General features: G+C 37.6%; 3 protein-coding genes across 4 annotated transcripts; 1 reads left to right on the forward strand and 2 right to left on the reverse strand.

Annotated features, from left to right (window-relative positions):
* Positions 1-643: 643 nt before the first annotated feature.
* Positions 644-4,972, reverse strand: LOC132862048 (troponin C, skeletal muscle). Its single transcript, XM_060893876.1, has 6 exons — positions 4,842-4,972; positions 3,203-3,257; positions 2,279-2,422; positions 2,055-2,169; positions 1,365-1,501; positions 644-1,047 (listed from the first exon to the last, which is right to left on the reverse strand). Exons 1-6 carry the CDS (start codon positions 4,842-4,844, stop codon positions 1,016-1,018), a joined length of 486 nt encoding a protein of 161 aa, XP_060749859.1. The 5' UTR covers positions 4,845-4,972; the 3' UTR covers positions 644-1,015.
* Positions 4,973-9,723: 4,751 nt separating this feature from the next.
* Positions 9,724-11,729, reverse strand: sinup (siaz-interacting nuclear protein). Its single transcript, XM_060893359.1, has 5 exons — positions 11,603-11,729; positions 11,403-11,519; positions 11,184-11,268; positions 10,066-10,201; positions 9,724-9,892 (listed from the first exon to the last, which is right to left on the reverse strand). The coding sequence occupies exons 1-5, from the start codon at positions 11,664-11,666 to the stop codon at positions 9,776-9,778; spliced, it is 519 nt and encodes a 172-aa protein (XP_060749342.1). The 5' UTR covers positions 11,667-11,729; the 3' UTR covers positions 9,724-9,775.
* A 121-nt stretch (positions 11,730-11,850) lies between these two features.
* On the forward strand, positions 11,851-23,353 carry si:rp71-17i16.5 (phosphatidylinositol 4,5-bisphosphate 3-kinase catalytic subunit gamma isoform). 2 transcript variants are annotated; one of them, XM_060894643.1, is made up of 12 exons: positions 11,851-11,935; positions 14,659-14,772; positions 15,391-17,321; positions 17,516-17,581; positions 19,971-20,196; positions 20,279-20,373; positions 20,510-20,656; positions 20,803-20,893; positions 21,214-21,344; positions 21,443-21,554; positions 21,683-21,840; positions 23,016-23,353. In XM_060894643.1, the coding sequence occupies exons 2-12, from the start codon at positions 14,736-14,738 to the stop codon at positions 23,172-23,174; spliced, it is 3,153 nt and encodes a 1,050-aa protein (XP_060750626.1). In that variant the 5' UTR covers positions 11,851-11,935; positions 14,659-14,735; the 3' UTR covers positions 23,175-23,353. The 2 variants fall into 2 exon arrangements, with proteins under 2 accessions (XP_060750626.1, XP_060750625.1); XM_060894642.1 differs by having other exon boundaries at positions 11,855-11,935; positions 22,934-23,353.
* Positions 23,354-25,115: the final 1,762 nt, after the last annotated feature.

Below are 25,115 nucleotides of genomic sequence, written 5' to 3' on the forward strand. Positions count from 1 at the left end.
CAACTTGCCACACAGAGGACACTTCTAAAGATTGTACCTAAATCTCCTTTGACATGAGAGGAAGACATGCAAGAACCAAGCACCAAGAAGAGAGAAAAAAGAACACATGGGTTTTACTCTGTCTTTTTTCCATTTTGGATGAACATGGCCTCTACACACAACCTAATGTGCTGTTTTGGTAAGTTTAGTCTATGGGAATTAGCTGTAATCACTTCTTATAGTAACATGCATGGCTGTGTGAAGATCCCTGAAAGTCTCTTATTTAAAGTTAACAAAACTTCTATAGAAACCTAATTTGAGACGAAGACACTCGTATAAGGACAAGGACCATGCTGTTAGTGGTTATAGTGGAAGAAGCAAAGGTATTCCATGGACCCACTCTGTATATCATGATACCTGATGCAGAAACCTGATTACCTTGAAGTTTTTATTGTGAAAGACTGTGGTAGAAGGGTTTGAATCAAATAAGAGCATTTGCTTGACCAGATTCTCTAAAGTAATTGTCAATAATAACATCTGCTTTTGCTATTCAACATGAGAATGACAAATGTTATATAGTGAAACAGTAAATCTTAGCAAAAGCACATCATTGCACAAATTCTTCTGAAGTTGTACTAAAATGAACAGACAGAGGGACATATCATTTACGATGACAACAAGACATAAAGGCAGACTGAGTCTGGTTTATTTAGAAACACTACAGGGTGGGCAAATAGGGCAAAAGGAGGGTGATGTTTTCAAGTGGTGGTAGATCATATGTCATGAAGAAGCTGGAGCATCATACCAGTGGGGTGGGGTGGGGATTTGAATGGGTGTGAAAGTTATTTATATCCATTCCACTGTCAAAACAGAGAAAGATCCAGAAGGATGTGTGTCTTCCCATCCCTTCTACATTGTCCATGAGACAAACTTTCTTCCGTGACTTTTTCATGAGTTTAAATTGATTCCAGATTGTTTCATGAAGTTTGCTGAATTAGGATGGAGGCCAAAGATGAATGGGTGGAATGTGGCATCTTTACTGAATGTTCTCCATCATTTTCAAAAATTCTGAAGAGGAAAAAACAAAAAAGAACAATTACACATTTTATTATATCGTTGTCAGGCATGTATGAATTTTAAATGTTTATTGTGTTAATTTAGCTTTTGCTGTGAAAATTTTTACAGTAAACCAAAATATGACTTATGTAATTCCAAGTTTATATGATCCTCACGGTGTGTTTGTGTGTGTGTGTATGTGGGTTTGTGCAAATACTTGTGTAAATACAAATATAATTTGTTACATTAATTAAATAAAATTCCATGTACAATAAAAAGGAAATAAGAAATAGCTTTGTGTTTATTTTCATGACTGATGTTCTTTTTACCATCAAAGTCAATTTTGCCATCTTTATTTGTGTCTCCGTCTGCCATGAGCTCTTCTATTTCCTCCTCTGTTATTGGCTCTCCAGTGGAATGTAGGATGTCAGCAAACTCCTCACGGTCAATAAAACCATCTCCATTCCTGTTTTTAACACACCACAGAGATCAGCAAGTAAACCCCCACAGAAAACACGTTCAGAGTTTCACATTTTTGAACAGTGCTCTATACATGTCATATTTCACATCATCACATAGTTTCACACACAGTTGGTCAGAAGCAGTTTTATCAATAAAACTGTATTTTGAAGACCCCTGTGTATGGAGACACTTTTGGGACACCCATATTTAAAGGATATGTAGATTTCTCAAGCAGATTAGTCAATTGTGCTAAAGCAGCTGACTTTATAGTGTCAGTCTACAGTATATAGAATATTAAAAACCTTACCACACATTTGTATGTTAATTGCTAATAATATTGGATTGAATTCTATCCATTCTAATAAGTGGTTATAATAATAACTGGTTTAATCTAGTCCAGAAATCAAAAATCTTTGTACTTCATACCTTTCTGCTAGGACCATGCATAAAAAACAACAAAAAATCTTTCTTGACCCCTTGTTGAACAAACGTTTGTGTATTTTGTGTAAAAATTGTGTATCCAGTGACTGTTATCTCAGTAAAAGTAGTTTCCATACTTGTCAAAGATACGGAAGCATTCAGATAGCTCTTCCTCGCTCTTGCCTGCCTGATCTTCTTTCATCTGTTGCACCATCATCACCAAGAACTCCTCAAAGTCAATGGTGCCGCTGCCTGATGCAACACAATTCATTTTATTGCATAGTCAAATGATATGGATTGCCTCTGCCCAATTGAGAGTCAAAAATATTTTGAGAGGTTTCAAAAGCAGGTGAAACCATACCATCTTCATCAACCTCTTCAATAATGGCATCCAACTCCTCTCTGCTTGGATTCTGACCCAACATCCTCATCACGGTACCCAACTCCTTGGTGCTGATGTCTCCGCCACCATCGGTATCAAACATATCAAAGGCAGCCTTAAACTCTACAGTAAAGAATGAACAGATCAACACATGAAATATGATAAAGATCGTATGGGACAACACGTTATCCTTTTTTCAAAAAGTGATTTCTCAAGCAGTTAAGGCTCTGAGTTGTTGATTGGTGGATCGAGGTTCAAGCCCCAGCACTGTCATGTTGGGCCCTTGCGCAAGGCCCTTAATCCTCACTGCTCCAGGGGTGACGTATCATGGCTGTCCCTGTGCCATAACCCCAACCTTCAAAGTTGGGATATGTGAAAAAAGAATTTCACTGTGTAATTGTGAAAGCCACTGTGAGTGGCTTCGGAAACACTGTGTATCTGGATGGTCGTTGACGGCCAGTGGGCGTGGCCTCAGTCCACCTGCTGTAATGTATATGTAACAAAAATAAAGGCTTCTATACTATTTACATTTCTGGCATTTAGCAGACACCTTTATCCTGAGTGACTTATAATTTATTCAACTGAGCAATTGAGGGTTAAGGGCCCTGCTCAGGGGCCCAGCAGTGACAGCTTGGTAGACCTGGGATTTAAACTCATGACCTTCCAATCAGTAGTCCAACACCTTAACCACTAGGCTATCACATCCCTACTATTTACTTCTTAATCATTTATAATCAACAGTGCAGTCTCCATCTTTAAATATATATTAGCATATTTGCATGATCTCTGTGTGTGTGCTTCAGTGGCTTAGTGTATCATAAATTCTGTCATATGTATCATATTGCAAAAAATGCAATATGAAGTTAATCATATACCCTGTCATTCACAGCATAAGAGTCTCACCAGTAATCATCTCTTCACTCAGGAAGGAGCGGGCATCAGACTGGGCTTCAGTCGGCTGCAAAATGGCGGAGATGGAAAAAAAAGAATGTTAGTGTTTGAAGAGGAAATGAAACAGACAGCATAATAATCCATTATAAAATGATAGTGAGGTTTAACTTAATGTTGCAAAAAGTACAATTAACAATTAATTTGACCTAATTTGATTAAGACATCTTAATTTATATTTATGATTTACAAATTTATGATTTATATTGAAGCTTTATATTAAAGTGAAACTTTTATATAAAGCTTCAATATAAATCATAAATTTATAAATTACATTTTAATTTATAAATTTATGATTTATATTGAAGCTTTATATTAAAGTTTCAGTTTAACCAGCTACAGTATGTGAGTCATAGTAAAGAACAGTGCACACTAAAGTAAATACATTTTAATTGGATGAAAAATGATCAGACTTAAGATAAGTGTTAAGTGCATACTGGCAACACATCAATATCTGATTATGAAAATGTTACTTCAACAGTTTTTTTTTCACGAAAAAATTAAAGGATCAGAGTTGAATTTCATCATGAATAATATTGCAATACTGTATATAATTTCCACTAACACCACCAAAGTGAAACCCTCTTGCTTGATTAGAAAAGGGAGATGTTTTGTTTTTATGGTTTCATATAAAATACAGTTCATTCAGTTCGTTCAGTGGTACTTGACTCAGCTCCAAACTAATTTCTATTTAACTGTACTGATATTACCAAGAGCAGCAAGATAAATAAACCTTCAACACACCTGGTACCTAAAAACGACCTTAACACTTGAGCACATTTCACAACTGTGTATTCAGTTTACTAATATAGCTGTAATTAATTCCCTAGGCAGCCAAGGAGGGTTCCAGAAGATGAAGACTGGCATGAAGATAATGCTCCTACCCCTTACATGTCCTCTTGTCTTTCATCTCTGAAATATTCACAGCACAAATGCCAAAGTGCACTTTGATTCTCTCTGTCTCTGTCTCTGTCTCTGTCTCTGTCTCTCTCTCTCTCTCTCACGCTCTCTTTCTGAGACACACAACAGACACACACACAATCCTTTAACTACTGCAAATCAGACAAATTGTTTTCTATTCTTCATCAGATTTTACACCTATTTTCTTAAATCCAAAGCACAAGGCTTCTGATGTGTGTCTTCTAGATCAGCTGGAGAAAAAAGTATTTCAAAACAATGGAGCTGAGTTTGACATCACACTGAAGTGTTTCAAGAAAATGTTCAATGTTTCCTCTTCTTATAAACATTAGCTTTGTGACTCACACACTGAAAACATTATTAAATCATCAGGAGGTGAACAAGAACTGGAACGTCAGAATTACACCAGAAAAGCCTCCAACACCTCCATTATGACAATGACAGGAATGACACTCTAGAAACCAATACCACAACACATAAAGCACAGGACTGTAAAGAAATCAATTGTACAGCTTTATGCAGTTGTTGAACGGTAAGATAATTATCCATCCTATGTTCACATGCAGCATCTTCAAAATAGTCCCAGTCTTAAAAGCATTAAAAGCTCCCAGGAATGCTCTGCTCCATTTGTATAAACTCCACATGATTAAACTTTAGCCCATTACAGTGCTCTTACCATGTTGAGGGCCTGTTGGTTACAGTGAGTTTGATTGGAGAACAACAGAAATAATAGGATCTTTGTTTCCCACAAGTGTCCAACCCAGGAGCTGCACACTCCCCTAATATGTACCCCTCACTATGTCTACCTGTTTTCAGGATTGGGCTAGAAGCTTTAGACTGAGGACTTATTGACCAATGTGTGCCCTGCACCTCAAAAGTACCACCCCTGTCCTTGCATCCTACTTTAATACTTTACGTCCCCTGAGAAAACTCTATTGACCCATATTTAGATAATCCCCTAATGCCATTTATCAGAAAAAAAAATCTGAGGGTAGGGAGTGGAGGGGGCTCACTGAGATGTTATTTTAGCAGTGGATAAACAGAGATTTTTCCAACAGCAGATGAACAACTGTCATCACATACAGACACACACACATACTCATGGGTTTATCCAGTGAAACAGGAGATGGATACGATTTGTGGCATTACAGATTGACTTATCTGCCAATCAGCTGTTTGTATGGAGGTGTCTCTCCGGTTAGACTTTGAAGTGAGACAAAGGGATGTCCCCATGAGTCAAAAACTCCAGGGAAACTTGTCTTGGACTCAACGTGCATTCAGACTTCAGCATGCTAGTCAACACAAAAATAAATACATCTACATTACAGCCACAATATCAGAAATAACATAAAACTACAAATTCCACCTGTACCATATTGCACAGTCCCGGTATACAACACACATTAACACACAGTCCTTAACATCTTTACATTTTTCACTGAAGTTGGTCAAGATTTAAACCACTTTTTCTTGGGTCACGAAGGTGATCATACACTGAATAAATGTAAAGGACAACTTAGTAAGCTAATGTGAGAGTTGACTAAATTAAAAACCTTTGATTTTAATACATATTATATTAACTCTGTCAATATTTTGGCCAATTTTCTTCATTGTCTGCTCTCCCCTGTCTTTGAGATATTTAGTACCACAACAATCTCATATTAGTACCATCAGGCATTTCTCTACATATTCAGGATCTGATTTCATGCAGTAATCATTCCTATACTTTACTCCTTTATCTAGTCCAGAGCTCAGTTACAGTATTAGCAGTGAAATTAGATGTCTGGTCATGTATATATAATACATGTAAATGAGCAAGATGATTAGAAAAAGAACCAATAGGTATTTCTTATGGTGTGTTTATGGGTAATTCTGATGGTGTGAAATGAATATATCTGTCAGGGACTAGCATGGTGTAACAAAAATAATTGTTCAGTGTAATGAGGAGGTTTGCTGTGAATGATGGGTGTGAGGATGTTGGTGCCTGAAATGTATGCTAATTATGAGCTCTCTCTCTCTCTCTCTCTCTCTCTCTCTCTCTCTCTCTCTCTCTCTCTCTCTCTCTCTCAGCTTTATGTGTTTCTCATGCCTACTGGATGTAAATTCTGTATTGATTCTAAATGATTAGTTTTATGAGTATATGTAATATATAAAATAATTTATATAATTCTTCAATAATTTAAAATATTTAATAATGAAATGATTGATCACTAATATGAAGTTTCTGGGTGTTCCTTAGCTATGTACACATTGACCAATTCTTAATGGAAAGGTGCTCATATAACGCAGGTGTTAAGCCAACAGTCATTATTTTAATTATTTAATTATGCAATTTAATTTGCACCGTAGTCAGGAATTTATATTTCATGGGGTTATGAGGAAATTTGTTAAGCAAAAGTACCATGTGATCTGTACAAGTGTGAACCCCACATGCATTCAATGTATTGATTATTAAATTGTAGTCATTTAGTATTACAATAAAAAAAATCATTACAAGTTAATTACATTAATTTTTGTTAATGGTGCATCTGGACTTTAAGTAACTCAAAATACTGCGGGTTTAAACTTAAACAAAATTGATTTCAGTATTTACATAAAAATAAATCTGTTTCCTGATAAAAGTCTACACTTCAGGTGCTTGTAGTAGTATGTCTGAGACAGTAGAGCATCCTTGGTCAAGTTTATATGCTGTAAATGTAACAGGAAAACTTTCTGCAAATTATGTAAAGGTATGTTGGGGAAAGTTGCTTCAAGAGTTGCAGATTCATACTCTATCTCTTGTGTTACTTGTTTCCTCAGATTTTTGTAAATCCCAGAATGTTTTAAATATTTTGGATGTTTTTAACATGCATTAAAGTGAATCAAAAAGTACATTCAAGGTACTGAACAAATAATTACCTAATACACCCATGTTTACAGCCTCTGTCACATGACAATTTATTGCCCATGGCATTGAAGAATTACTGAAAAGATTAATACAAACTGTTTTTGTTTTAAATATGTAAACAGTTGTATGTTAAAAGGTAAATGCAGTATCATTTTGTTTGCATTATACAGACCTCCTTTTTTGGAAAGCTTTTGGTTCCCTGGAGCTGTTACACCTGTCCAGGTTATCCAGATGGTAGAGTTAAATTTGCATTATAGATTCATTTAGAAACCTTCATACAACCACATTCTTAGTGCTCCTTCAGTATGATTTTTATAGCAAGTCCTTAAATATGTGCAGCGAGGACTGAGGAACACCAAACACACCTCAGCCATGCTGCATAGCCTCCTTCTATTTTTCAAAATATGCCATGTTTATGAAACATGCAATAAAATGAGTTATGTGGACCTTTAGTTATAGTGTTTGTCTCACTGTGTACTGAGCTCAGATGATGAACACACAGTGATGAACGATGAACCAAATACAAATATATTAATCAAATGGGTGTAGGGAAAAGTAAAGCTCATTCGGTTGCCTGTCATTGTGTATTTGTGCAGTGTATTTGTGCAGTGCTAATGTGTTGCTTGGAGCCATGTATATGGAGAAACAGGCTACAGTGCACTCATACTCACACACATGCACACACATGCAGACACACCCACACACACACACTGGTCATAGTGATTTGACACTCAGTTAACAGCCATCTCGTCTCCTTGAGGTGTTGTAACTTCAGCCTTTTCAGAGGCTTAGGCTCAAGTGACTGACAGCACCAGATGGAGGATGGAGACTCTCACTCACTAACTCACTCTCACTTGATCTCTCTCCGCACTCCACCTTTTTTCCGCACTCTATTCTTGGACATTCTTGAGAGGAGCAGCTGTAGCCTGGACACCAACTTGAGATGTGTTTCAAACTAAATAAGGGAAGCAGAGCTAAGTCTCCACCTCGTCCTCTCCTCAAAGCCTTTCAGCCATGTGCCCTTGAAGTCAACAGTGCAGAAAGAGTGGGTCAAGCTGGATATTTGTCATTCTGTTGTACAACTTTCAATTCAAATAGATTGTCTGGGTGCACATTTTATAAGAAGTTTTCACCATCTCCAACACTGCTGTCGTTACTATTGCACAAAATAAGTTAAATGCCTGTGACTGTGGTTTTGTGACTAGAAAACAACTTTATTCAAATAACTACTATTTGAGTGATTTAGTTGTTTTTTATTTCAATTATAGTTCTAACAAGATTTTGTGACAGGTGAGAATTTGGATTACCACGACAAAAGTGTCATTCAATACTATTAAATGCAACTAAATAATCTGTTAATAATCAGATTGATAGCATGATACAAAATGTGTTTGTATCAGATTTAAAACCATTTATGTAAACACTATTTAATCCAACTGAGATCAATCGGAATGAAATTTTGATCAAATTGACAGGTGATTCAGATCTGAAAAAATATCTGCATAAAACATAGCTTGAATCAAACTATTTTTTTTCCAGTCAGAGTCAATAATGCCGTGTACACATGCACAGTGCAGTGGTGGCTGTTTTATATCCAAAATCTGGCATCCAGTGGAAAGAACTGGTCCTCGGAGGAGACTGAAATACAATGTTTAGGGTATAAACAAAAAGTGTTCTTTAAATCTACAATTGGATCAAATTAATTTGGATTAACAAAAAAGGGCACATGTAAACATATCTATTGTGAACACAGGTTGATGGGAACAGCATATACTGTGTGTGCTTTGTTTGTGCATTACAGATTTATAAAATTAAACATATTAAAGGATTATCACTGATATGCTGTACACAGTAATGTCCTTGAATGCTAGTGCAAAGAATACCTTCAAAGAGTAAGAAGAAAAGACAGACAAAAAGGAAAGGAGAAAGGAACAACTGCTAAAAGAAACAAGGGCTAATGAGAGAGAAAATTAAGTTTTATTTGAATGATTTTGAAGTGTTATTTTGTCTTCACTTTTGCTATGACTACCTTGCGTGAAAAAGAATGAAGATTTTCTGGAACATCATTTCTTCATTTTAGAACATGCAATAAAACATCTAACCTGGGCTTGTTTTAGCTAACAAATATTCAACATTTTCCCTTAATGTGTGTTTCAGATTTTACTCTAAAACAAGACAAAATTGGCTTAACTAATATTTAAGACAAACAAATTGTTAACCTTAGAATTTAGCTTGTTAAATATTCAGAAACACCATAAATGATACTATAAAATACCAACTACAAGACCAAATCTAAAGTCAAAAAGACTTCATGTGAACCATGTTTTAAAGTGCTTATATAACTACAGATTTGTAGTGATTATTTTGGCCTCCTATTAATGGACAACTATATCTTGCCAATTTACAAGTCACATGAACAAGCACATTTTAAAATGCGAGGTGAGGACCAACCACGACACAGTCACTTGTCTGAAGTCATGTTTGTCTTGACTTTTAACACCTTAAATTTACTACTAGATGTATTTACAATGTGAATAAAATTTTGAATGCAATGACCAGATTTAAACAGCCAGTCTTGTAACCATTACAAGTCTCATAACTTGAAGCGGAATGTGAAAATTTGGTACACTGTTTCTTTTGGATAGTTTTATTATACAAAATATTTTAAAAATTAATTTCAATAAAGATCCATATATACACACACATTTAAAAAGGCATGTCATCTATTCGCATGGGTGGCCACTGGAGAACGGCGATCGGGGGATTGTGAGTTGACGCGAGCTTTGCTGCAGTACCAGTGGTTTGTATTTTCTCACTGGATTGGCTCTAAAGGTGAATGCCTTTAAAACAGCAACAAGACAAGTTAAAATTAATCATCCTGACAAAACAAAAAGGAGAACAAAAGAAAAAAACAGCATCTGGAACGCAAGACCCATATTAAATGAAGTAGACAAGTATTTGACAGTAGAAACAAAAAAAAAAAAAAAAAAAAGAAAATAAATAAATAACCCACACGATGCCGTTCCTCCATCAGCTTAAGCCTCAGCCTCTCCAGCTTTTGTTCTTGGGCAACTCTTTGCATGGAGTCACGCAAATCAAAGGAGAAGGGACACATCTGAGTACAATTCCTCCTGAACATGTGGCTTGATCTTCAGTCAAAAACAGAAAGAGCAACTAGTTTTTTTTGATCGTTTGCTTATTAGCTACTGATATCTAACAGAAGGATTGAAGCAGCTCACATTGGATCTAGAATTTCTACATTATAAAAATAATAATAAAAAAAAACTTCAAAAACAAAGCTTTTGAAATGTTTTGAAAAAAAAAAAAAAAAAAAAAAAAAAATGCTCTAAACCAAGGACGAAACCTGGTTACAAAGTACACACTTCAATTGTGTCTCTATTATATCTTTGTGCCTCCCTAATAAAAATGTACATTGTTGGATATAGTCTATAAAGCAAGAAGTATATAGACTCCTGCCCTTCTCACCCATACAAGGGTCTTCTCCAAATTGATGCCTGTTCAATTTTATCCATAAAGTGCTTGAGAGAGTGCAGGTTCTCTTTCCAGTAAAGCAGGCGTTACAACGGATTCTACTGGTTTAAATGAGTTTACCTTAGCTCTCAATAGACAAGGTTTGCTTCTCGAGTTCAAACCTGTTCAGGCATGACAAGGCTCCTGTGTACAAAGACATGATGTGCCAAGGCAGAGTAGTGTAGAAAAACCTGAGTGACCTGTTGAGAGTCCCGACCTCAACCCCACTGATCATCCTCACAAGTGATCCCCACACCATTTTACATAAACTTCAGAGACCCAAATTCCCAGAAAAGCAGGTTCTGAAACGCTCAAACCAGCCCATTTGGCACCTGAATAGTTCATCCTTTTAACTCCCTCATGTTTGATAGTTAACTAGATGTTTTTATTAGGCTGAACTACATGGACATGAAGGTGAACGTTACATGTTTAAATTCGCAATTTAACACTGCAAAACCCAACATAGGCTTTGTATTTTGTAGCAGTTATATTGCTCAGAGCCAATCAATAATAAAAACAAAGCATCAGGTCTTCATTGGGGAAGCTTAACAAAGTTTAAACATTAAGTTCTTATTAGAAAGAATAACGCTGGGGTCTAACCTGGCTTGAGGTGAAAGGTCATCTGGATTTGTTCTAGCAGGTGATATTGAAGATGTTAAAGCAGGAGACTGTGGGAGAGTCTGACCTGAAAACAATGCATTAATAGTCAGATGAAGTAGAACAGTGTTTATGACAAAAATAAGTGATGGAGGGAGAGAGGAGAGAGAGGGAGAGAGGGAGAGAGAGAGAGAGAGAGAGAGATAAAAAGGTGTGATGTACTTGTATCACAGCTCCCACTTCTCGTAACTGGGCGGATAACAGCTACATTGAGACATTGTTTTGAGCGCCATTGAATCTTCGGCCTCAAAACTTCAGTCCTTTGCACGTTTACCTTTTCTATTAGGAGGAAATCACCGGAAGAGATTTATGTTTGTTGTTAAGTTTACATGTTACACTGTATTCCGTTTAAACAGACCAACCTGCAGAACCCACATCATTTGCAACATTAAAACCGGAGACATTTTCAGCCATATCACCTGACATCCTCAACTCCCCGAACTGCCTTCAAAACTTCCCTAAAAGCTCTTTGTATGTACTACATCAGCTCACATGGCGGCTCAATCACACCACACCGGTGAGATCAATTAGTCATTTCCACCTTTTCCTGTTTCTCCACTGTCCAGTAGGTGGCGGCATGCATTCACTTCCTGAGCATTTCCCATAAAGTTATTAAATAAAAGAAAAAAAACTTTCCTAAATACAAATAGGACTTCCAGGAAAGTTGATGTAAAACCAGAACTTGATGATTTAAGGTAAAGTAAACATTTTAACAAGTGAAACATTGTTTATATATAAACATTTATATATATATATACATATATATATATATATATATATATATATATATATATATATATATATATATATATATATGTATATATATATATATATATATATATATATATATATACACACACACACACACACACACACACACACACACTGGAGATCAAAATTAGAGAACAATTTATAAACAATTGAACAATTCTGAAATAATGTCATCTTCACTGCAGTTGAATGAGTTTTTGTCCTGTCTATACCATGCTACCAGAACACCTTTTCCACAAAATAACTAAGGCATTTCAACAAAAACCATTATTTTGCAGAAAACACACTGATCAAAATTAGAGAACAATGACTGTAGCATGGAAAAAGATTACAACAAAATTTTCTGAAGGTTACAACAGTCAGCAATTAGTAGGAAGTGTACAGGCCTCTGCTCTGAATGACTTCAGCACATCTGCGGCCACAGGACAGCACTAGTCTCTCACACTGCTCTGGTGTGATTTTGGTCCACTCTTCTTCCAGTCTCCTCCACAGTTTGGTGACTGTAGTGGGTTTCTTGCCATAACTTTGTCGCCAAGGATTTTCCAGAGGACTCTGGACTCTGGGCAGGCCATGTCATTATTTCAATGTTTTCAGTTTCAAGGAACTGCTTTACCGGTTTTGCTGTGTGACATGGAGCGTTGTCCTGCATGAACACTGCGGGCCGATTGGGTGATGAACGCAGGGAAGGAACCATGTGTTGTTGAAGAAGGTTCTGATAAACATTTCCATTCACTCTGCCATGTAGCTGTATAAGAGGCCCAACTCCTGCTGCAGAAAATATGCCCCAAACCATGACACTTCCTCCTCCACTTTTCACTGACTTCTTTACACACTTTGGGTTCAGTCTTTCTCCAGGTTGTCGCCGAACATAATGTTTCCCATCGGACCCAAATAATTTAAACTTGCTTTCATCACTGAAGTGTTCTCCTCTGTCCACACAACATGCTCCTCAGCAAAGCTTAGTCTAGCCTTTTGATTATTTCTGCTAATGAGAGGTTTGGTCACTGCGGAGTGGGCTTTCAGTCCAAATGCTCTTAAACGTCGAGACACTGTATGACAAGACAGATCCTTACCCTGTTCAGCGCTGAACTGGTGAGCAATTCCAGCTGCAGTGTGGAAACGATTGCCCATTGAGGTCCTCCGCAGTATCCTGTCCACGGAAGACAAATACAAGAGAGGACAGGATACTGCAGAGGATCTCAATGGGCAATCGTTTCCACACTGCAGCGGCATGCATTCAGATAAATCTAATGTGTGTGTATCTCTCTCTCTCTCTCTCTCTCTCTCTCTCTCTCTCTCTCTCTCTCTCTCTCTCTCATATATATACACTGGAGATCAAAATTAGAGAACAATTTATAAACAATTGAACAATTCTGAAATAATGTCATCTTCCAACTTGTCTTGCTATGGCAACGACCAACTTGTCTTGCTATGGCTGATAGGGTCATCCCTTTGGCCTTCATCTGGACAACCTGCTGCCGGAGGCTTTCATTAACTTTAGAACGGCCCACCATCTTGCAGAGTCAGTGAAACTGGAAGTTAGGCTGCCAGTTAAACAGGGGTTGACAGATAATCAAGGAAATTAACACCAGGTGCCAGATTAACACCAATAACTGGGAGGTATCTGAAAATGTTCTCTAATTTTGATCAGTGTGTTTTTCGCAAAATAATGGTTTTTGTTGAAATGCCTTAGTTATTTTGTGGAAAAGGTGTTCTGGTAGCATGGTATAGACAGGACAAAAACTCATTCAACTGTTGAGCAGTGAAGATACGTGTTTGTGTATATATAAAAATACTCAAACTCATAGCACCATAGCACTGGATAGCACCAGAGATCTAAAGCAGTGAAACAGCAATGCAGAACTTGTGCCAGCACTTTAAATTAACATTAAATTAAATTGTAGAATTAATAAAAGTGCAAGAAAGATTCACAATTTTATACTGTAAAATAAACTTTTGAGAGTATAACAAAAATTGAAACAATGGAAACCCATTCATACAATGATGAAGTAGTTGAATTAGTAGTGTAACTGACTTAAACAATAGCTATTCCTGTTCCTCTGAAAGTGTTGATCCTCTAGAGGCACCACATCATTTGCATTGAATGCTCAAAGAAGGTTCCTCTGGGTTAGGTTCACATTTACATTTTATATGTTGGATTTATTAAAGAGTTATTGTAAAGAGTGGTTATTTAAGTTACGTTGCCTTCTTTTGAGCTTGAACTAGTCATTTTCTTTCTTTGAGCAGATATTTTAGTTCAACTTTCAGAATGTTAAAACAACTTTGCAAAAGTTTCATGAATTTAAAAATTCCTGACTAAATCTTTAAATCCATGAGTAAACCTAAATAACCTGGAGAGGCTTTTGTGCAAGAGCAAGAAATTGCTATTTCATGATAAAGTCTACTTTTGGTGGTACATGGCCAGTAAGCAAACTGCTTAGAAATTCAAAACAGGCACAAAAAAAAAAAACAAAAAAAACACTGCATATAGCAAAGTATCTTTAAAAAAATAAAATAAAACAAAAAAAAAACAAAAAAACAGCATTATAGTGTTGGAAAGCTACTGCCCATGTGATAAAAATCCAGATATGCCAGAAAAATAGCAGAAGCATTTTTCTTCTAGCAGAAGCATTTTTCTTCCATGCAGGTAAAAGAAATAAGGAAGTGAAACTTCACACTGCAAACTTCCCTGTTATACTGAATTCCTATTGTAAGAGCAATGATATGCACACACACCAGAGACAAACAGACAAAATCTCAGGTAAGAATTACTGTCATTTTTAAACTTTAATGTAACCAGGTAAATTGAAATTACTGTATAGCTTTAAAGAATAGGGGGTGATACACTATTATTTGATTTAATAACAGATTTTTTTATTTACACTATTGACTGTAAAGGCTAATACATATTGTTTAAGAGAAATGAATACCTGCCATTCAGAATGCTTTACAATGCACGTTAACTAATAGTCGAAATTGGAGGATAAATAAACCAGCTATTCTTTTCCCTGAAATGATAACAGGATCTCCCTATATGAGATCTTTTTGCAATCATTTTTGCAAGGAAGCAAGAATAAAATTCAGTCCAAATCAAGAAATTGGTCAGACTGTTAACCACAAAAACAGTTCTGTACCACACGCAAAAGGTTTAGTTAGGGTCACACTAATGCAACCAGGTTTTTATACTTTTTTTTTCATTTTTTCCCTTAAGCATTATATTTCTTTTTCACTTTAAATTTATTGATAGCTATTTTACCAGATCTCGAATGATTTGTCTTTGCTTCAATTTTAATAAGGGTGTGTGGAAATTGTATATCCACTATATGCATGTATGTATATACTGTATTCTTTAAAATGAATCATTATGATGTTATTTCAGCAGGCATGGCGATGAAATCAGAGAAATATCATCAAAAAATATCTGCATCTAAAGTAACTTCAGAGACCCTGCAGTGCACTCAGCACAGCTTGGTGTTTATGTGTGAGTTACCCATCAAGGAGGGACCTCAGGTTACAAGGGACCAAGAAGCTGTAGAAGTAAAACTCCCAGCCCAGTGCACTGTAGAGCAGCTTCGCCTGGTGCTTTGCTTGCGTGTACAAGAGACCAAGGCGTTCCCAGATCCATTTGGTCTTCTCGATCCTGAAAAGTATACCCTGTTGTACTCAAAGGGGGGAGACCAATTTGAAATTTATGATGACTGTCAGGTGCTGAAAACACTGGATGCACCCTGGTTTCAAAATAATGAGGGATTCCAGACAGTCCAGATTACAGTATTTGCAAAGCAAGATAAGCCGGAGGAGAGGACGGAATACCAGCAGATTCTAAATGAACTAATCGGTTATGATTTTGACTGTGCGGCAGGTAATCGTTTAAGTGAACTGAGTTTCACACGCAGAAAGTTTGCCACGCCACGTAAGGAAGAATTAAAACACCGGGATCCTGTGGTTTATGCTACAGAGCCCTGGACAACTTCTGCACCAATTTCCAAAGACTTGCAAGACCACCTAAAATGCAAGCTACCCATCGTTCTAAATCACGATAATATGAGTATACTTGTTCAAGCTGAATTGTGTAATACTCCTAGTGACCTCCTTATGGTTGTTTGGAAATCAATGCCTTCAAAAGACGAGTGTTTTTTGAAATGGTCAGCTAATCATGTTCTCAAAATCTGTGGCAGAGAGGAGTTCCTGTGCGGAGATTTCCAACTTTCAGATTTTCTTTGGGTCCGACGCTGCCTGAAAAATGTGATGGAGCTTCACCTCAGTGTAGTTGCCATAGCCTCACTTCCAGATGATACTGTAAGAAAGGAATACTGGCCCCAGGTTGACAGTCTTACGGGTCTCTCTAGTTCCCATGAAGACATCTCAATTGAGGGGAAAGAACTGGAAGAAATTGTAATGATATCCCTTTGGGATTGTGAGAGGAATTTACGGGTGAAGCTGCTCGGGTTTGATATTCCTGAATTGCAGAGCAAAATCCCTCAACATATTTATGTAGAGGCTTCCATTATTTATGGACGTAAAGTGGTATCATCAGTTTGTTCCTCATCAAAGGAATTTGCAGAAGAGGTCTTGTGGAACACTTGGCTTGAGTTTGATATGCCTGTTAAAGAGATCCCCCGTGGAGCTAAACTAGGATTTACTATTAATGCCTACAGCATGGATACTGCCCCTATTACAGAATCCAACTCCCCTAACTCCGGATACAAAGTTCAAGATTACCAGAAAGGAAAAGGGAAAGTATTATATTTTGTAAATTTTCAGTTGATTGACCACAGATCTCTCCTAAGCCAAGGGTCCCACACACTTCATATGTGGTCCTTTCCAGAGCAGGAAGAAGAAGCATTCAACTATGAGGCAGATAAACTCTCTACTGCCACCAACCCTGATGTGGCCAAATCCATGGCAATCACATTTCAACTAGATCGCTACAGCTTCTCTGTTGTGCTACCCCAAAGAAGAGTTTCATCCAACATCACACCTTCTACTGCAATAGCTAATCCCGGTCATGTGACTTTACAAGCAAATTCTTCTGACAAACACTGCCTAAAAAGATTCAGGGAAGAAAGTGTTCGTTATGCTTCAAACCTTCCACAGTTTCTCCGCACTGTAGACTGGTTGAAGCCCAGTGCCGTCCAGGATGTTCACTGGCTACTGAGTCACTGGGAGCCCGATGACTTGGAACTGTTTGTTGCTTTGGAGCTGCTTAGTGTTGATTATACAGATGAGAATGTTCGAAGGTTGGCTGTCCAAAGATTGGAGATGATGTCCAATGAGGAGGTACTAAGATATCTACTGCAGCTAGTACAGGTAGGAAGGCATATGGAGTCTAAAAGCTCACCCAATGAGTTTCCAAGTCACTTTCAAAATTTATAATTCAACTGCTTGATTAAAGCATTGCATTGATGCACAATTAATCATATACTATGACCACAAATCATATAGTATGTGTACACCTTAGTACAATTCAACAATATATCAATTGCACATTATCTTCTTTATAGACCCTCAAGGTAGAACCATACCATGACAGCTATCTGGCAAGATTCCTAATTCAAAGGGCACTCAGGGTAAGTCAGCTGCATTTGGTTTTCTGTGTAAAAAGCTCATGGTTCAATGTATTGTGTTTTCTGAGATGTGTTTATGCTCATGGAGGTTGTAACTAGTGGCTATCTGATTTACAGTCGTCATCCTGTCAGCTTTAACCAGAGTGTTCATTCTTATATACACGCATACATGCAGAACAACCTTTCACTTTTTATTCCTAGGCATCCTCTCAAGAACGAGTGACTAAATGCTTATAGGATTTATATAGAATTATCATTATAACCACTAAATGAACAGATTAAATTTCTTACTTTATTAGCATCATTTTTTGTCATACAAAGATGTTCATTGATGTCTGATGGTGCATCCAGAGGTCTGTGTGGCAATCCATCCAAGTGTCTGTCTGAAATAACATCTCAATAAGAAGTGGTTGAATGCCTGTAAGATTTATAAAGAATTATCTGTGTAACCAGCAGATGAACTAAGTAGAGTTTGAACTAAATCCAAGCATTGTCAAGGTCACAACAAGGTCAAATGCAATAGTTTGTCAATAAAGATCTTCTTGTTTGATATTAAGGATATTCCTGGGATACAAATTAGTATAAGGATTTTGCTTGTTGCAGCGGTATCAATATTGACCCACTTGTCCGATACTATATCAATTCTAGAGACTTAAAAAAATTACATTTCTGAAACCAATGAGCAGAGGTACAGTTGTGTTCAAAATTATTCAACCCCCACTGAAATTGATTGTTTTGGTCGGTTTGACATTGATTATGATCATTCAGTCATCCTGCTTACAATTAAATCAAAGAGGCACATGTAGGTCAGACAAATATAACATAACATTTATAATGAAATAACCACAAATGTCTTTTCTGAGCTCACATCATTATCAGTTTTATTCAACCCCCAAGTGACATTCAATCTTAGTACTTAGTACAACATCCTTTTACAGTTATAACAGCTTTTAAACGTGAAGCATAGCTTGACACAAGTGTCTTGCAGCGATCTACGGGTATTTTCGCCCATTCATCATGGGCAAAAGCCTCCAGTTCAGTCACATTCTTAGGCTTGCGCACTGCAACTGCTTTCTTTAAGTCCCACCAGAGGTTCTCAATCGGATTTAAGTCTGGTGACTGCGATGGCCACTTCAAAATGTTCCAGCCTTTAATCTGCAACCATGCTCTAGTGGACTTGGAGGTATGCTTGGGATCATTGTCCTGTTGAAAGGTCCAACGTCTTCCAAGCCTCAGGTTTGTGACGGACTGCATCACATTGTCATCCAATATCTTCTGGTACTGAAGAGAATTCATGGTACCTTGCACACGCTGAAGCTTCCCAGTACCTGCAGAAGCAAAACAGCCGCAAAGCATGATTGACCCCCCGCCATGCTTCACAGTAGGCAAGGTGTTCTTTTCTTCATAGGCCTTGTTCTTCCTCCTCCAAACATAGCGTTGATCCATGGGCCCAAACAGTTCTAATTTTGTTTCATCAGTCCACAGAACACTATCCCAAAACTTCTGTGGTTTGTCCACATGACTTTTGGCATACTGCAGTCGACTCTTCTTATTCTTTGGGGACAGCAAGGGGGTGCGCCTGGGAGTTCTGGCATGGAGGCCTTCATTACGCAGGGTGCGCCGTATTGTCTGAGCAGAAACTTCAGTACCCACATCTGACAAATCTTTTCTCAGTTCCTCAGCAGTCACACGGGGACTTTTCTCCACTCTACGCTTCAGGTAGCGCACAGCAGTCGAAGTCAGCATCTTCTTTCTGCCACGACCAGGTAGCGTTTCAACAGTGCCCTTTGCCTTGAATTTGCGAATGATGCTTCCTATGGTGTCTCTTGGTATGTTTAACATCTTTGCAATCTTCTTATAGCCATTGCCCTTCCTGTGAAGAGTAATCACCTGTTCTCTTGTCTTCCTGGACCATTCTCTTGACCTCACCATGTTTGTAACCACACCAGTAAATGTCTAGAAGGAGCTGAGTATCACAGTCATTTTAAAGCTGCCTAATTGGTGCTTATTAGGCTTTATTGCTGCTCCCTGATATCCACAGGTGTTTTCAATACCTGATTGAAAACACTTCATTGAACCTCTGTTCTTCAGAGTGGTAGTCTTTAAGGGGTTGAATAATTATGTCAATGAAGAATTCACAAAAGAAACATTTACTACTGTATTACAAAACTAATTGATGTCATTTTAGTTGCATATGGTTCTTTAAGAAGTCCTTGTAGGATTTCATTCTGAATACAATTACAAATGTACACTAAATTCCCTAAAACCATTTACAGCATTGGGGGTTGAATAATTTTGAACACAACTGTACACATAATAAATAAGAGGTTCATAATAAAGTGGCTGGTGTGTACATGATGGCATGCTTTAACCTCTTAAATTCGTAAAACAGAGCAAGCGAGTAGGACACTTCTTCTTCTGGTACTTGCGGAGTGAGGTGGCAGGTTGCCCATTTTTCCGCCAGCGAATGGCAGTCATATTGGAAGCGTACCTTCTGGGCTGTGGTGAAGCTATGCTGACGAGTTTTCAACACCAGGTTCAAGTTGTCAAGATCCTGTATGAAGTGGCTATCAGGGTGAAAACACTGTATCCAGAAAAAAGCACTCTTCCGCCATTAGGTACTGTAATAAGCAGACCATTTGTTTCAAAGTTCAGAATAATGTGAATGTAATTCTTACTGATGTTTCTCTGTGAAATCAGCTGCTCAAAAACTTCAGGAAATACTGCAGGAGTATAGTTTCCCCCCAGAATTCCAAGTGCCTTTTGATCCAAGGGTAACGGCTGGTGCAATCCTTGTGAGTTACATAAAGTTTTTTTTTTTTTTTTTTAATGCAAGTATAATTTGATTTTTCTCCCACTTTGAAATAGTCACATGAGCCTTTTGACATTTTAAGTGCAAGCTCCTAACCATTCGCACAACACATTTCCCAGCTAAAGGAGTGTAAAGTGATGGCTTCTAAAAAGAAGCCTCTCTGGCTTGAGTTCTCCCATGTGGAGTCAGAGGCACCGGTTGGTTGTCCAGTGGGTATCATCTTTAAGCAAGGCGATGACCTCAGACAGGACATGCTCATCATTCAGGTAGATTTCATAATTCAGTCTGCACAGAACTGCAAAAATGTGTCCTATCTCTAATTCATAGTCATTAACTCTCAATTTACTATATGTATGTCTGAAAGATTTTAACAAAATGTTTTAAACATACATGGTTTCATACTACTTTATAGACTCTGATGGTGATGGACTCCATTTGGCAGCAAAACTGCTTGGATCTCAACCTGATACCCTATGGCTGCATCTCAACAGGATATCAAATAGGTATATAAGATCTAGAGATGTAACTCAATGATGCTAGCTGTGTCTGTACCTGTTTAGTGCTCCAAGTATTTAAATTAAGGCCAGAAGTGAGCATGACCTAAACCTGAAGTGTATCTGAGCACTTGCTAAACATCACATTGGTACGCTCATCCATGTTTAAAATCTTCGGCTGAAGCAGCATGAGATCTCAATCCCAATACCCACCTTTCAGTTACATCTCTAATAAGAACAATCCTAGTCAAAAACAAATATCTTCATCATTTAACTTTAAAAATTCAAGTAAGCAAAATGGGTTCAATGTGTTTTTTATTCTTATGTAGGTATGATTGAGATCGTAAGAGATGCTGTCACCATCGCTGCTATTCAGAGGATTCAAGGTGGGACAACAGGAGCATTCAAAAACACTGCCCTATATGATTGGCTTAAGGGAACGTGTCCCCTACAGGAGAAGGTATAGTGCTAGTAAAGATATAACCCATAACCACACTGTTAGACTTTTAAAAAACCTTTTATTTCCTCATGTTCCTTGTTGTACCATTCTTGCTCCAGCACTATCAAGCAATGGAGAAGTTTGTCACTTCATGTGCTGGTTACTGTGTGGCTACATATGTGTTGGGCATTGGTGATCGGCACAATGACAATATAATGATAACAAAACAAGGTAAGGAAAAGCTAAAAGTAGAACAATTCTAATGATAAGATGATCTAGTCTCAAGAACCATTTACACACAATGCAAGAATAATGCACTTTATTTCTGTTCTTGACGTGAGTTGTGTTGTCATTCTAAGGGAATCTGTTCCACATTGATTTTGGACACATCCTGGGCAACACAAAGAGCTTCTTTGGTGTGAGCAGAGAGAGAGTCCCCTTTGTCCTCACTCCAGACTTTCTGTATGTTATGGGTAGAGTGAATAAACAGTCAAGCCTCTACTTCCAGAGATTTAAGGTTTGTGCAGCTTCTCAAAATATCTAAAGCACTGTAACATAATTAGGGTTGTGAAAATTGTGTGAAATGTGTGCATGTGAAGCCTGGTGTTCAGATCGAAGCCAAAAATGGAACCTGATGCTGTCTTCTGCTTTTGTAGCCCGTCCACTTTAAGGTTTGATTTGTTGTGCATTCAGAGATGCTATTCTGCTCTCCACAGTGTTTATTTGGGTCAGTCTTTCTGTCAGCTCAAAACAGACTGAACATTCTACTCTGACCATTGTCTCTTACTGACAACAGAAACACATTGTGAAGAATCACTAGAGGCTTTGGTATTTCACACCATTCTGTGTATGACACCATTGTGTGTGAACATCCCAGAAGATCAGTTTATAAAATACTTAAATGACAGTGTCTGGCACAAACAACCATATCTTACTGAGATCATATTTTGACTCATTGTGACATTTGTTGTGAGTGAACATTAAATAAAGTTCTTGACCTGCATCTGCATGACTTGGTTGATTGGACACTTGCATAACTAAGGCGGTTCAAAGAATTCTTAATTAACTGGTTACTAATAGTGCATAAGGAGAATACTGGATTTATTTGTTTGTTTGTTTGTTTTCTTAATAAATCCAATATTCTCTTTATGTGCAATTAGTAACCAGTTTCTTGAGAACCAGAATGTTTTGGATAATCTTTGGTGCAACAAATGGTGTGCAAGCAAAGTTCCTCTGAGGCATGAACACCATTTACAAGGATCCTGTATATGCATTATCTTATAACTGGATCTGACAGACTTCTTGTTCTGGTAGCAAATATGGCACATTTGAAGAAAAGACAAATTCATTATTATCACAAATCAAATGTCAAAAAATCCAGACGAGCCTATAAAGTCAAAGCTGGAATCTTTTCTTTCTTTTTTTTTCTAAAATTGATTAAAGTGATCTCCACAGTATATGTCCCTCTGATTTATCATAAGTGCTTGTTTGCTTTGGAATTTACAATATGCAAGATCTGTAATTTTATTTGTTTACTGTGTGTAAGAGCTGCGCATGTCTGATAAACAGAACACAAGAGACAATTCTTCTCTTCTCTTTTTATCACACAGGATACTTGTATACAGGCTTACTTGTCTCTGCGCTCTCAGTCCCGTCTGCTGGTCACCCTTTTCTCTCTCATGCTGCTGACAGGAATTCCTGAGCTCAGCACAGCACAGGACATGCGCTACCTGCGTAAGGCGTTACAGCAAGACCAGAATGAGGAAGAGGCAAGGCAGCACTTCCTGCAGCAGATTGCTTTATGTGAGCAAAAGGGCTGGACTGTCCAGGCTAATTGGTGGATCCATTTGATGGCTGGCATCAAGTAAATAGAGGAACAGTTGATGAGCTTTTGATGTCTGATGTTTTTATTATCCTTGATTGCATAGCACATTCATGTGTTTACTTTAGCTTTGTGGGTCAGTGTGATTAAGAAATGGCAAAATGACTTGATTTAATATTACTAATTAATAAACTGATGTTTGTATTCATTCATTCATTCATTCATTCATTCATTCATTCATTTTCTACCGCTTATCTGAACTACCTCGGGTCACGGGGAGCCTGTGCCTATCTCAGGCGTCATTGGGCATCAAGGCAGGATACACCCTGGACGGAGTGCCAACCCATCACAGGGCACACACACTCTCATTCACTCACACAATCACACACTACAGACAATTTTCCAGAGATGCCAATCAACCTACCATGCATGTCTTTGGAACGGGGGAGGAAACCGGAGTACCCAGAGGAAACCTCAGAGGCACGGGGAGAACATGCAAACTCCACACACACAAGGCGGAGGCAGGAATCGAACCCCCAACCCTGGATTAATTCTAATTATATTCAAATAAAAATATAATAAGTGCCATTGACATTGCACATATAATAAGTGCCAAAATAATTGCCATTAGCAGATTTCCACTATGTATTATAATACAGCTTTCAGCAGCATAAAGTTATAAACTTTTATAGCCAAAGAGGACACTGTGTTAAAGTGTAGCAAAGTTTTTTAAACAAAAAAAAAATACAAAACTACAGATTTATTAATAGATTCATTGCCAGTAACAATGTCATAGTGGTCAAGGTCACAGTAAATCTTGAGACTATCACTGGGAGCACAGGGCGAGAGGAGGGACTACACTCTGGTGGTATTACATTAGGTGTAACATTGCGTACTGTGTGTCTACTACCACAACTACTACTTCTACTGCTCCTACTACTACTACTAATAATAATGATAATAACTCCTACAGTGTATTGTTGCATCTATGACATATTTGCATCTATGGATACCAGTGGTTTTTAAAACTTGTCTGCAGGAACTAAACTTTAGAATGTTTAAAACAATATTTGTATAGTGAGCCAGCATTAATGTATCCAATGTTAGAGATTTAAGCACTTATGGACGTCGCTTTGGATAAGGGCGTCTGCCAAATGCTGTAAATGTAAATGTAAATATTTAAAAAATAAAGTTTAAGGACTTAAGGACATTTTGTTTAAGTATAAGTTTAAGGAGTTAAAGACATTAAGCACATATTCACTAAATCAGACTGGACAGATTACCATTATTTGCTTGCATGCAGACAATAGTGAGAAAAAGGAGGGGTATTTCAGTCAGGGCTGCACGAGTGTTGTCAGTACTAGGTGGGGGGCTGTCGTGGCTTAATACAGCTTCAGAAAGCTTCTCACCCATTTTCCTTTCTATCTCTCACTCAATCTTTCATCTGTTCTTTGCTCAGTAAAGGATTTAATCATCTATTTAAATTAACTGTTTCGTGTGGGTTTCTTCAATCCTTTCTATCTCTCAATGGTTCATGTTCACACACAGACACACACAGTCGGTGCTGATGTGGTGAGCACATGGCCAGACCACACACTTCTGTAGCTTTTTTTGGAACTGTGTACAACTCACGTGATTCAGAGAAGAATTAAGTGGCGAACATCACATGAGGTAAGTCTGCAATAAGTCTGTCTAGTCATCAATTTACTTTAAACCATAGCAGTGTGCCACCATTTACCAAACCAGCCACAAGGCAATGTTGCTGCTGCATGCACAATAGAGTCTGGTACATTTAAGACTGAATTTTTGTATTTCCAAGCAGGATGTTACACCAGGGTATAATATATATTGCAAATGAATAAATGTGATTTATTTCTATTATTCTACTTCTATTATTAATTGTCATTCATATTTCTATGTGATGCTAACAAAAGGTCTAAAGGTAACTAAAAATGTATCTTTAACATAAG

The sequence above is a fragment of the Tachysurus vachellii genome, chromosome 19 (assembly GCF_030014155.1).
Source record: "Tachysurus vachellii isolate PV-2020 chromosome 19, HZAU_Pvac_v1, whole genome shotgun sequence".
NCBI classification, from domain to species: domain Eukaryota; kingdom Metazoa; phylum Chordata; class Actinopteri; order Siluriformes; family Bagridae; genus Tachysurus; species Tachysurus vachellii.